Source organism: Tyto alba, unplaced genomic scaffold (genome assembly GCF_018691265.1).
Source record: "Tyto alba isolate M040663 unplaced genomic scaffold, T.alba_DEE_v4.0 Super-Scaffold_39, whole genome shotgun sequence".
NCBI lineage: Eukaryota > Metazoa > Chordata > Aves > Strigiformes > Tytonidae > Tyto > Tyto alba.
In genome coordinates this window covers 14465292-14477254 of record NW_024881314.1, presented here as the reverse complement: position 1 = coordinate 14477254, position 11963 = coordinate 14465292, and the positions used below count along the sequence as shown (strand labels likewise).

The window sequence follows — 11963 nt, the reverse complement described above, 5'->3', positions numbered from 1 at the left end:
TGGCACATAAAAAACCCCCTTTTATAATTGATATGTTTAATGGGAGGCCAGATGTACTGTCCTACGAGAAACACACACAAAGGGCTCTAGGTCAGAGAGGCTGAGATATGTCTCTGAAGAAGAGGAGTGTATGCAGACTTTTTGGAACAAACAATATTTTCACAAATAAAATGCTCACAGCATGTAAGGATTCAATGATGAATTGGAAATACCATCTGAAGAGACATGGGAAGCTTATTCCTGCTGACAGACAACTGACTGAATCAGCTTCTTGAGTGCATCCTTGATCTCCTGGTTCCTTATGCTGTAGATGAGGGGATTCACAGCTGGAGGCATGACCGAGTACAGAACTGCCATCGCCAGGTCCAGAGATGGGAAGGACATGGAGGGGGGCTTCAGGTAGGCAAACATGCCAGTGCTGATAAAAAGGGAGACCACAATCAAGTGAGGGAGACACATGGAAAAGGCTTTGTGCCGTCCCTGCTCAGAGGGGATCCTCAGCACAACTCTCAAGATCAGTACATAGGACAGCATGATCAAAACAAAACATCCAAATGCTACACAGATACTAACCAGAAGGAGCCCAAATTTCCTGAGGTCAGAGTCTGAGCAGGAGAGCTTGAGGATCTGGGGGATTTCACAGAAGAATTGGTTTACAACATTGCCTTGGCAGAGGGGTAGGGAAAATGTGTTGGCAGTGTGCAGGAGAGAATTGAGCAACGCAGTGCTCCAGGCAGCTGCTGCCATGTGGACACAAGCTCTGCTGCCCAGGAGGGTCCCGTAGTGCAGGGGTTGGCAGATGGCAATGTAGCGGTCATAGGCCATGATGGTGAGAAGAGAAAACTCTGCTGTTATCAAGAAGAGAAAGAAAAAGACCTGGGCAGCACATCCCAAGTAGGAGATGTCCCTGGAGTCCCAGAGGGCATTGGCCATGGCTTTGGGGAGAGTGGTGGAGATGGAGCCCAGGTCGAGGAGGGAGAGGTTGAGGAGGAAGAAGTACATGGGGGTGTGGAGGTGGTGGTCGCAGGCGATGGCGGTGATGATGAGGCCGTTGCCCAGGAGGGCAGCCAGGTAGATGCCCAGGAAGAGCCAGAAGTGCAGGAGCTGCAGCTCCCATCTGTCTGCAAATGCCAGGAGGAGAAATTCGGTGATGGAGCTGCTATTATACATTTGCTTTCTCTGAACATGAGAGCCTGTTCAAGGAGAAAAGACACTGACAAGTTAGGACAGACTTCTCTGAGATAAGTCAATACCCATTCTCCTAAACCTGTCCCTGAGGATTCATGCCACCCCCTTTTCTTATCAGAGATCTTCCTTCAGTTCTGTAGCTGGAGCTCTGGTTGCTGCTGGGCAAGCATGCCGGGAGGGAAAGGGTCTTTGCCTGCTGTATGTGGAGGAGTTGTCCCTTTGTCTGACTTTGTCAGAATAAACCTGCCCCAAACCCAGATGGGCTTGTCAACCTCTGTTCCACCGGTGCTAAGGAACAGAGAAAAAATAAAGGCAGGTTGAGAGGGTTTTCTGATGTACTCAGGGAGAACAGAGTGAGTCCGGTGAGGCAAGATGATTGGCTGTGCCTTAGTGCAGAGTGAGGGCAGCCGGTCTGTCCTTTTGTGCCCAGCTGCCCTGAATTGCATCTTTCTGAGACTGAGGGTGATTACACTCCAGTGTTACCCTGAAAAGCAGCCAGGCACTGCTGAGAGCAGAGGGATCCACTGCAGAGCACCAGATGACTCGCCCTTTCTCCAAGTCTCAGCACCCCACTTTAGCCAATGACACCCACGGCTCACAGAGTCCCCTGGAAGCAGCAGACAGCTGGGATGGACACCCCAAGGAGAGAGCCAAGGGTCCAAACCATGGCAACTTCTTAAGGGAGAGCCAGCTCCTGGCCCAGCCTCACAGACTGCATTGCCCAGAGCTTCACGGGTTAGAGGAAAGCTGGGACACCTCATTGCTGGGGGCACATCTGCAGAGGAGGGCTCCCAAGCTCTGTGCCTGACTCTGCAGCTGGAACCCCCCTTCCCAGAGAGCCTGTCAGCAACACCAAGGGCATCTGAGCAAGGCGAGGAGAGGGACAGACGGGCTCTCAGGAAAGCCTTTCCCTTGGGCAGCTCTGCACAGCCCCTCCCAGACAGCAGCAATGCAGGACAGACACCCTCAGGCCCTGCTCAGCGGGAACTGGGCCCCTGGCAGCAGAGATGCACTTCATCCCTTCTGCTGGGCTAGGAGGTGACTAACGGCCAGGAGCCACAGGCTAAGGGCTGTGCTGGCTGGCAGAGGAGACAAGAGGAGTGTTGCTCAGGGAAGGAGTCTGCCCTGCAGCAGGGTTTCCCTTAGCATTTCCCTCCCTCCCTGCCCACGTCTCCACTGCCTCAAGCTGACCAGGCTGGCAGTTCTGTCTTTGAGCCCATGTTTCCTCCCTGCCAGTGCTCACAGTCCCCATCCCAGCCCCTGTGAGCACAGCTCTGCCCTGCAGCCTCTCTGTGTGTGCAGGGCTTAAAGCACAGCCCACCCAAACCCTGATGAAAATGGAAAGGTGATGTTGGTGTGTTCTGTAGGCTGGTGTTGGCTGAAGGCACTTACTGAGGTTCATATTAAATATCATTGTGAAAGCTTAAGTGTGTCAGCCCCTGCTCTCATCTGCACAGCCGAGTTTTCTTTCCCACCATGAGGAGGCAGAGAAAATTGGAAGCAGAGAGTCCAAAAAGAACAGACACAAACAGAATATCCCTGAGCTGAGAGTACTTGTGACAAGTTCCCTGGGAAATGAGCTGGGCATGAGCTGGAGCTCTGAGCATCCCTGATCCACGCAGCAGCAGCCTCTGGAGAGCAGAAGGAGCCTGCCCTGGCGGGGGTCTCTCCTTCCCCCCACAGCTTCTCCCACAGCACCGTGGGGAGCTCCCCGGGCAGGCTGAGTGCTGACCCTGGCAGGCGGCAGAGTCCCTGCCCCAGCACACAGCCCCTGGGGTGCAGGGACCCTGCTGGGAAGGACAGCCCTGGGCACCCCTGCCTGCACACCCGGCTGCACACCCCTGCAGCCGGCCCTGCCAGAAGGCAGCCCTCATAGGGGGCACCAGGGAAGCCCTGCTCGGGAACAGCTCCTCCCCCTCCTCCTCTAGGCAGGAGGCAGATTCCTGGCAGCTCTGCCGCCTTCCCCAGATCCCTCCCCGAGCTGCAGCTGCATTGCCCTGCACCCCCAGACTTACTGTGGCCAGGGCCCTGACGCTTTCTCCTCCTCGGAGCTCTCAGCAGCCTCCCAGCCCAGGCTGCCTTGAAGCGAAGGCTGAGGGCGGCCATGGAGCGAGGGGGCCAGGGGGACCAGGACCCCATTGCCCGTGGAGGGGCTCACAGCTGGTCCCGGGTCCCGGCCCCTGCGTGTGTGATGTCATTAGGAGGTGATGCCATAATGGGGCACGTTACAACCCCACCGGCAAACAGGGTTGCAGAGCTTCAGTGTTCCGGCCGTGCCACCACCGGTCCCTGCCGGCACGCTGCTCTCTGTCCCAGGGCTGGCGGTGTCCTCCCAGCCCGCCCAGCTCCACCCCGTCACCTCCCAGCTGCCACAGGCCAGCGTCTGGCAGGGGGTGCCAGGGCCCATGGGGGCCCCGGGACAGCTCCCCCCTGGGGTGCTGCTTCCCCCCGGGGTGCAGCTCCCCCCTGGGGTGCAGCTCCCCCCTGGGGTGCAGTTCTCCCCCGTGGCTGCTCCCTGTCCCCCTGCCTACAGCTGGGGACAGCGGCTGGTGCTGGGGACGCTGGTGCCCCACCAGCCGATGGGGCTGGGGCCAGGGGCTGTGGTCTGGGGGGGTCCCCTGCACCCCAGGGCTCAGCACTTGGAGGCCTCCGACAGTGACGTGGTGGTCATCAAGGACAGCGTCCCCCACAGCAGCCCCCACTGGCTCACCCCAGCTACCCCCTGCATGGGGCAGAACAAGACAAAGCCCAAAGGTGAGCTCTGGGGGTGGCAGAGCCTGTGGGCAGGTGTCCTGCGCCCAGGAAAGCTCACGTGGCCCCGGGACTGGGCTGGGTTTGATTGCTTTTTCCGCAGGGGTGACCATCCCGGAGGCCCCAGAGAAGCCCCTGGACCTGCCTGAGCTGGGGCCAAATGCCTTTGCTGAGGCCTTTCCTGAGCTGGTAGGGGACAACCTGCAGTTTCAGGACGAGCTGTCTTTCACCGTGGATATCACGGACGTACTCACCTGGCTTGACACCGTGGACAGCCATGACACTGTCTCTGAAGTTGCCAACAGCTCCTTCTCGACTGCCCTCCTCCAGAAGCTCTCCCAGGACGTGGCGGAGGGCGACTGTCCCAAGCAGCGAGCAGCAACGGCAGGGCTGGGGGACCGAGAGCCCTTCTCGGGGTCGGGGATGTCCCCCTTGCTGGAGCCCGAGGGGCAGCAGGGCACGGCAGCAGCGGTCCTCCCCACGTGGCTGCCAGGGAGTCCCCCGGAGGCTTCTGTGGAGAGTCCCTTGGAGAATCGCCCAGAGGGTCCTCTGGAGAATCCCCTGAGGGGTCCTCTGGAGACTCCTCTGCTGAGCCCCCCGCCTGCCCCCCGGTGCCCCCCACCCCGCAGCACCCAGCTGGTGGGGGAGGCGCTGCGGAGGCAGCCCCGGGTGGTTTTAACCCCCTTGGCGCTGCCGCCGGGCGCTGTCTCCAGCCGGGGGGTGCCCGGATCGGGCAAGGCGGGCGGCAAGCAGGCCAAGAGACCCACGCCGCTCTGTACCCCCACGGCGCAGGAGACCTTCCCCCAGGACAACATCCCACCCAAGAGGAGGAAAAACACGGGGGTGTGCCGGGTGAGACAACACTCCAAAACCCCGTGGGAGGGAAAGCTCAACAGGGACAACGCGGCGGCAGGCAGCAGCAGGCAGCAAGTGGGCAGCAGCAAGCGGAGAGCATCCGACGGACAGCAGCGTGCCCACCAAGCGAGCCAGAGCCCTGAGGGACCCCACGGGGCAGAGTGCCCCACACCCCCCCAGCCGCTTCTGACAGCTGGGCACAGAAGGTGTGGGGCACAACCCCTGGGACATGCGACCCACACCCGCCCGCTCTAGCCCCAGCCCTCTCCCATCTCTCTCTTTCCTTCTTCAGTCATTAAAGGGTTGAGGATTGTTTCACAGCGCCTCTGCCAGCGGGCATTCCTGCAGCGGGAGGTGGGGGGGTTAACGCAGCCCCTGCCCCACGCGTAGATCTGACCCTCCACCTCGTCACCCCACTATCTGAGGAACCCCCCAGGATTCTGTATGGAGACGTTTAATCAAAATGTTAATTTCCTCTAGACTTGGGGTAAACGAACTAGAAAGACCTGTCAGAAATCTCTCTGCTGCCACAGATGGTTGCACAGCAGATGCCACTTTAGCCCCACAACAGGAAAATTCTCCTTTAGCTTTGATGGCAGTGTTAGCGGTCGCAATCGCGAATAGAACTTATCTACACACAGCAGATAAGCCGGCACTTCTTTATTCCAGTGCTGGGGAACACGAGGGATAACTCCGCCAAAGATGTGTTCGTTGATAGGTACAAAGCACAACATATTTATACACTTTTTCAGCAGAGTCATAGTTACATAAGGTCAATAATTCCATAACGTTTAAGCTGACCTTTATAATGATTGGCTTTTAGTTACCTCTCCCTACCTATATTCCTGTTCTGCAGAAATCATTGGTCATCCTCACTAATTGATTTAAATAGAATGGGGGGAGGGCAATGATTAGCATATTCATGTTATTTCTTGGAAATTATTATCATATGCAAATGTCTCCGACGCATGCGTGGTTATACTGGATGGGGGTCTCTGGTGGTCATTGATAGTCTTCATCACTGTGTCCGCTTGATTGAACTCCATCCTTGCGCATGCTCATTCCACCTTTGGTTAATGTTCACCTCTCCCTTGCCCAATCTTTCCAACCAAACCAGTTTTCCTCAGGTACCTATTGTTTCAAGTCAAGATCCATAACCAGTACCCATTGCGTTAATTCAGAGTCCATGATGATTCTTACAATGTTCAAAGCACACAGCATACTAGTTGCTTAATCCTAAGGGCCTTAGTGTACTTTATATTTTCATAGCTACTGTAGCTTCATGTTAAATCAAAATCATACTTTTAAACTATAATCAAAATAATATTCTAGGATTCAAACTATTTCATTAAGGTAACTGCAACAGCAGGACAAAATTGTCTAGCACTTGCAATGCTTACTCTACACCAAGGAGGTGCCTGTGCATTGATTCACAGCACCTCTTGCGCCGAGGTTAACAAATCTCAACAAATCGAACACGATATTCCATGCCATTGCCAAACATTTAAAAACGTTACATCAAATTGCAATAGCTCCCAGTGGATTTGCACTTTCTGACATGTTTAGTTGGATACCATCCTTAAATTCGCAAAAAAAAATTCCTGAAAACTCTTATTATTGTAATATTCTTTATCCCATTACTAAGTTTTATTTGGACTGTGTGATAAATAATAGAAGAATTTTGCTTTCGCTAAAAGTAATTAAACAATTACTTTTACTGAGTTAGGCTAAAGCTATTATTAGTACCACGATCCAAATTTTAAGAAAAGTAAAAGAATTTACTACTGGGAAAAGGGGGGAATTGATCAGAGGAAACACTAACCTAACAGCCCCCCCCTCCTTGGGATGCTCACCCGATGGTCCATATCACAGGGTGGTAACTCCTTTGCAATGGAATGAGAAAGAACAGGATGGGCCATCCCTGGTATCTCTTGTCCTTGAGATAAGAGGGGAACTGAAACCACTGAGCCAGAAAGACAAAGGAGCTGCAAATTAGCCCAGACCTGAAGGACAAGGTGTACGTGACCACAGGACTGAGTTGGCGCAGAAGTAAGGGTCAGCTAGTGAACACAGTGAAGGAGACTACGGGCCTTCATCTGCAGACCCCTGCCCACGACCTCCAGGGAGCACTGCGCAGGTGTGACATGGAGGGACTTGGGGTGGGGGGATATGTTAATGATTTCTCGGAACTAATTGTAATATTGCCTCCCTATCCTGGGAGTAGTGATGCATATGTATTAGGGTAGATGAATATGTAACCATTTATACAATAAAAGGGAGCCCCTTTGGCTCCAGAGGGCCCGCCATTGCACCCAGCCCTGTATTCTTTGCTCCATTGACTTTGTCCCCAATAAAACTTTTTTTATATACATGTGGGCTTGTTTCTCACAGCTGGGGGCTCGTCCGGGAGGACAGAAGCCTCGCCGCCGTGGGGCCGGAGGGCCCTGAAGGGAAGGCGCGCCCCGCTGAGTTCAGGGGTCTCTTCGGTTCCCTCCGGTGCCATCGGAGGTCGACGGTGACGATCCCGGCGGGGGACTCGTGGGCCAAAGAGGGGGTTAGGGCTCCCTGGAGACCCCGTCAGCCATTACACCTTGTGCACAAGACCCGGGCAACGAAAAGGGGACTGTAAGGAGGGCCCGGCTGGCGGGCTGGGGGGAGGACTGAAAGGTGTGTGTGTGTGAGACGCGAGGCCCAGGTCGCACTGGCGAAGCGGTTGTGGAGTCTTTGTAACCGCGGGTCCATGCTCCCGCGAGGGGGACGGCCGGTGAAGAGACGAAGCGAGGGAAAAGGAGTGAACGGCTCCCCCGGGAGGGACGAAGCAAGGGAAAAGGAGTGAACGGCTCCCCCGGGAGGGAAGGGGAAACAAGACACTTCAGTTAGTCTAGTTGAGTGAACAAGAAACTAGGAGCTGGATAGTTGAGTTCCCCAGGAAAAGGGGAAACAAGATACTTCAGTTACCTAGTAGAGTAAACAAGACACTAGGAGATAGGTAGTTGAGTTCCCAGGGTAATAGGGAGCCAAGGATTGCCATGTCCCACACAGTCCATAAGGGAAAGGCTGGGAGGAGAAGGGACAAAAAAAGAAAATGGGACAGGGGGTGGGAAAGCCTAACCCTGGGGGAAAAAAAACCAAACAAACAAACAAAAAAAAGGAACAAGAAATTACCAGGTGGTATTCCATCAGACAGTCCATTAGGAAAGAAATTAGCAAATTGGGATTACAGCCCGTATACCAGAGGAAAGAGTAAGATCAAGATGGTAAATTATTGTATGTTTGAATGGACCAAAGGACCTATCAGGGAAGTTTCGGTGTATTGGCCAAAATATGGATCAGAAGAGGATTGGATTTGTTAAGCTCTTAATATTTATGTTAATTCAAAGGAACCATTTAATCAAGAAGAAAGTGAATATGCCTCATGTTGGAAGGGGTTGTGGAGATTTGGGATTTTTTTAAATTGAAGCAGGAGGAGCAGGTTGAAGAAGGTGAAAGGGAAAGGAAGGGAAGGAGATGAGACCGTTTGGATAACTTACCCCCCCCATATAACCCGGCACAGCCAGAAAATCAAGGGGTGCAGTAGGAAGATGCGGGTGAGGAGGCCCCTGTTGTTAATATCAGACCTGAAACCGGGCAGCAACGAAGCGGGGGGAGGAATCGTTTAAGGGAGCACGGGGAGGCTAGGGTTAATCCCTCGTGGGAAGTCCCAGTGGCAGGAATTCAAGGGGGGATGGGATTTGTGGATGTGCCCCTCACTAATGTAGAAGTGAGGGCGTATAAGAAAGAAATGAGGAAGTTTTTAGAGGACCCTGTGGGGCTGTCGGAAGAGATTGATCAAGTTTTGGGACCCAAGGTATACACATGGGAGGGGATGCAGTCGATTATGGGGATCCTTTTTTCCCCTGAAGAGAGACAGATGATCAGAATGGCTGGAATGTGGATATGGGAGAGAGAAATCAGCAGGGGATACCCGGGGAACAGAAACTCCCTGTAACCCCTCTGCAGTGGAATCAGAATTAACAAGAGGGGAGGAGAGATATGAGTGACTCTAGGTCATTATAATAAGGGTCTGGATGAACTCCTGAGAGAAGCACAGAAAGTATATTTGAAACAAAAAAAAACAAAAAAAAAAAAAAAGGAGAATTAAAGGGAAAGTGGAAACAAGAGAAGAGGCACCACTGGCTAGGGAAATCCCAAGGGGATGTTTTTATTGTGGGAAAGGCGGGGGCCATTGTAAACAAGAATGCCCCCAGAAAATATGGGACCTGTTGGTGTTTGAAGTAACCCAACAGGATGAGGGTGGTAATCACTAGGGGTGTCAGGAGCTCTACCTCCTGGGGGGTGCACCAACAGAAGAGCCCTGGATAAATTTGAAATTAAGTCCCCAGGAGGAAGATTATGTAAAAGATACAGCCTGGGCTGTATGGGCCAAAGGCAAAGGGTTTTCAGTCCCAGTTATAAAGAATGTGTTAATATAAGGGGAAGATCAATATGCTGTTAATGATCTGTTTTTAATGCCAGGGGTAGGATGTAATTTGCTAGGTAGAGATTTACAAGTGCAATTAGGAATAGGTGTGGTGCTGGATGAAGGAAAACTGGTGGTTAAATTACTAGAATTACGGGAGGAGAATCGGGGAGGATATTCAGGAACAAGAGCATGACTGTGTGGATTTTATAAGTTATCAAATGAAAGTAAGAGAAGATCTGTTAGATGAACCTTTGCCCTATAGGGAAAAAACTATTTATTGATGGGTCCTCTCGATGCCTAGAAGGGAAAAGAATATTGGGTTATGCAATTATCGAGGGGCAGAAGATGGAAGTGTTTGAAAAGGGGAAATTACCTGCTGGGTGCTCAGCACAAGCCTGTGAACTCTATGCCCTAAAACAGGCATTGGTATATTTGAGAGATAAGGAAGGGACAGTGTACACAGACTCAAAGTATGCATTTGGAGTGGTCCACACATTTGGAAAAATATGGGAAGGAAGAGGGCTTATAAATACAAAAGGGAAGGAGCTAGTACACAAGCAGCTGATCAGAGAAGTTTTAGAAGCCCTGAAGCCCCCTACAGAAATTGCAGTTGTGCACATGAAAGGACATCAGAGGGGAGTATTGATGGAAATAAGGGGGAATAATTTAGCAGATTAAGTAGCCAGAGAAGCAGCTACTGAATTATCATCAGTAGTTTTATTGGTAATAACAACGGGGGATGATGAGAATTTAGCCCCAAGTTTCACAAGAACAAGAGAAGGTTATACTTAAAAATAGGGGGGAAAAAGATCCAGAAGGAAAATGGACTTTACCAGATGGATGGTAGATGTTAAACAAAACATTATCATGAGAAATTCTGTCATTAATACATCAGAAAATACATTGGGGAACCCAATCACTTTGTGATCATTTTCTTAGACAATATGGGTGTATAGGAATATATATGGAGGCGAAACAACTAGTTGATCGATGTCTGATTTGTCAAAAAGTGAACAAAAAGGTAATGAGAAAAAGGTGGCTGGGGAACAGGAGCTAGTTGTACAAAGCCTCCAGGTAGACTTAACAGAGCTACCTCAAATACAAGGGTGGAAGTATTTGTTGGTATTAGTGGCTCACTTAACTCACCGGGTGGAAGCAATCCCCCACACCGAGGGCAATGGCAACCGTGGTATCCAAGGTGTTACTGGAAAACATTATCCCCAGATATGCATTCATAGAAAGAACAGACTTGGACAGAAGAACACATTTCATTTCAAAAATTATGCAACAACTACCTGAAGCCTTACGGATCGCCTGGCCGTGGCACCCCCGGTGGCACCCTCGGAGCTCTGGGAGAGTTCTGCCCTGTGTGCCGGCAGGGGGAGAGCGCGGGGCGAGCTGCCTCCCGGGGCATGCCGGGAGCTGCAGTCTGCCGGCACTGGACGGCGGGCGCCATGCTGTGCTTGCCCCAGGGCATGCCGGGAGCTGCAGTCTGCCGGCACTGGACGGCGGGCGCCATGCTGTGTTTGCCCCAGGGCATGCCGGGAGCTGTAGTTTTCACGGGCACGGCCGCCGCACAGCTGCGGTGCTCTCTGTGGTGCGTGGCCCGGCGCAGCCCTCTCTGCCGCCGCGGCCCCCGCAGCGCGGCTCGAGGTGCAGTTTTGGTGCCGGTTTTGTGTGTTTTCCTGCGGGCTCCCGGCTGCTCCCCGAAAATGCGGTCCTGCAGCCCCGGGGCCGCGCCTGGGCGGTGGGGGCGCCCTCTGCAGCGATCGCTGCTGCCTCCGCGGTTACCGACAACGTGACGCGGCGGTGCTTGCGGAGCGGCGCCGCCTCGCCCGTCGCTTCCTCCCGGTCAGGAGCCGCCGCCGCCCCCCCCGCGGTCCTGCAGCCCGGCGGTCGCGCGCCGGCTCTGGCCCCTCCGGCGCAGGCGCGGTGCGCGGGAGAGAGAGGGGCGGGGCGGCGGCGGCGGGTGGCGGTGAGGGGAGCGAGCCCCTTGGGCGGGTGTGGGGGACGGGAAGCTGCAAATTTGGCTGTTAGCGTGAACATTTTTGTTTCACTTTTGATGATAGTGCTAGATGAGTAGTTCTTTTTTTTCTTTTATGCTCTTTGAATTGTTTTTTTTTGCCAGTTTCTTTTATGATATATTAAAATTGCTAAGTGTTTCTAAAAGCTGTGGGGTTTTTAAATAATTGTTTTCTGGTGGCTTTATCTGTGCAGGGCTTTTTTTACTTTATTCTTTTTTTCTTGTGTCAACTTTTCTGCTCTGGTGGATGTGCATACTGTTTTCAGCTCCATTGGATTTCAGAAAAGGGAGGGAGCAGGGGAAAGCCAATGCATGATGTAGTGTAGACGTTTGCCCCAGCTCTTTGTGACTTTCTTTAACCATGTGTCTTCCTTCACCTTCCTTCCTCCCGTGTACTACTTTTCTAGGATACTGCTTTGATATGTCTCAATGTTTTTTAAGAAACAATGATGACCATCATAAACTAAAGATCTTGGCACTCTTGGCTTGCCCAAAGGCTTTCTTATACTCTGAATTGCAATGGCATAGCTATCATAAAGAACAAACATTGCAGAAGTTGCTAGTGTGACTGTGAACAGTAAATGGGACAGATCCGTGACACTAGCAGTGTGCTGCAGCTCTATTAGGCTTCATACCTCACCAGCACTGAAGGAACCAGGCCTTTGTGAACTCAAACCATGAAAG

The 11963-nt window shown here is 52.6% G+C and overlaps 1 protein-coding gene across 1 annotated transcript; it reads right to left on the bottom strand.

Moving 5' to 3' along the window:
- Positions 1 to 234: 234 nt before the first annotated feature.
- LOC122154354 (olfactory receptor 14A16-like) lies at positions 235 to 1170 on the bottom strand. Its single transcript, XM_042802312.1, has one exon. It carries the CDS (start codon positions 1168 to 1170, stop codon positions 235 to 237), a length of 936 nt encoding a protein of 311 aa, XP_042658246.1.
- Between the last annotated feature and the right edge of the window lie 10793 nt (positions 1171 to 11963).

Excerpts from the sequence above, each read along its gene's own strand:
- LOC122154354 (XM_042802312.1), bottom strand. The coding sequence starts at position 1,170 with ATGTATAATAGCAGCTCCATCACCGAATTTCTCCTCCTGGCATTTGCA.